The 1,285-nt window shown below is 43.9% G+C and overlaps 1 protein-coding gene across 1 annotated transcript in view; it reads left to right on the top strand.

Moving 5' to 3' along the window:
• LOC106879684 (MAP kinase-activated protein kinase 5-like) overlaps positions 1 to 1,285 on the top strand; it is a 20,204-nt gene that overhangs the window by 12,904 nt on the left and 6,015 nt on the right. The window contains 1 exon segment of the mRNA XM_014929361.2: positions 398 to 475. Within this exon segment, the coding sequence (XP_014784847.2) occupies positions 398 to 475 (78 nt within the window).

Here is a 1,285-nt window from a genome sequence, read left to right as displayed (position 1 = left end):
AGATAAGTGAAGGTGCATAGGTCAGTGGTTAGAACGTCAGGCTTACAATCATGAGGTAACTTGTCCAATTCCCACACTGGGCTGCGTGTTGTGTTCTTGAACAAGACACTTTATTTCACATTGCTCCAATTCACTCATCTGTAGAAATGAGTTGTGCCTGGTGCCAAGCTGTATCGACCCCTTTGCCTTTCCCTTGGATAACATTAGTGGCATGGAGAGGGCAGGCTGATATGCATGGGCAACTGTTGGTCTTGCCTGGGCTTGTGCTTTGTCGGAGAACTTTGTAGGTGCAATCCCATGGTCAATCCTGACCAAAGTGGGTCTTTACCCTTTATTTATTTATTCGTTCATTCATTCATTCATTCATTCTTTCTTTCTTTCTTTGTATCTGCATCAGGTATTGGAAGCCTACCTGTTCCAGAACCAAATAAAACATGGTATTATACAGACCTCAAAGCCATGTATGTATGATAAGGTAAGTAGATTTTCTCTCATTCTCTCTCTCTCTCTCTCTCTCCACATGTGTTATTTCTTTACTACCCACAAGGGGCTACACACAGAGGGGACAAACAAAGACAGACAAACGGATTAAGTCGATTATATCAACCCCAGTGCGTAACTGGTACTTATTTAATCGACCCCGAAAGGATGAAAGGCAAAGTCGACCTCGGCGGAATTTGAACTCAGAACGTAGCGGCAGACGAAATACCGCTCTCTCCACATGTGTGTATATGCATTTTTATTGTCCTGGGTGTGACTTCAAGCGGCATCCGGTGGTGGATCCTTCATTTGGAAATTCCAAGATTTTGAGTAGTATTTTCCTATCCTTCCTTAATACCGGTTCCCATATGCTGCTCATATCTGCACTCAGCCTGCTTAGGAGGTTGTTGTGTCCTAGCATATGTGCTGCTTTTAGTCTTCGTATTTTCCAGTGTTCTCTGTCTATTTTTTTAAATATCCGTCAAATGTAAATAATGTCCATAATTCCTCATCTCTTAAATATAGAACTGTATGTATACATATGTATGTGTGTGTGTGTGTGTATATATAATCAGTTGTGGTGTGCAAGAGAGACGATTGCGCTGGTATGGACATGTGGTGAAAATGGATGAGGATAGCTGCGTGAAAAAGTGCCACACCCTAACAGTTGAGGGAACCCGTGGAAGAGGTAGGCCCAGGAAGACCTGGGCTGAGGTGGTGAGGCAAGACCTTCGTACATTGGGCCTCACCGAGGCGATGACTACTGACCGAGACCTTTGGAAATGTGCTGTGCGTGAGAAGACCC

This window comes from Octopus bimaculoides, chromosome 25, assembly GCF_001194135.2.
Source record: "Octopus bimaculoides isolate UCB-OBI-ISO-001 chromosome 25, ASM119413v2, whole genome shotgun sequence".
NCBI lineage: Eukaryota > Metazoa > Mollusca > Cephalopoda > Octopoda > Octopodidae > Octopus > Octopus bimaculoides.
Note: the sequence above shows the minus strand (reverse complement) of the source record. Positions and strands in the feature narration are given on the sequence as shown.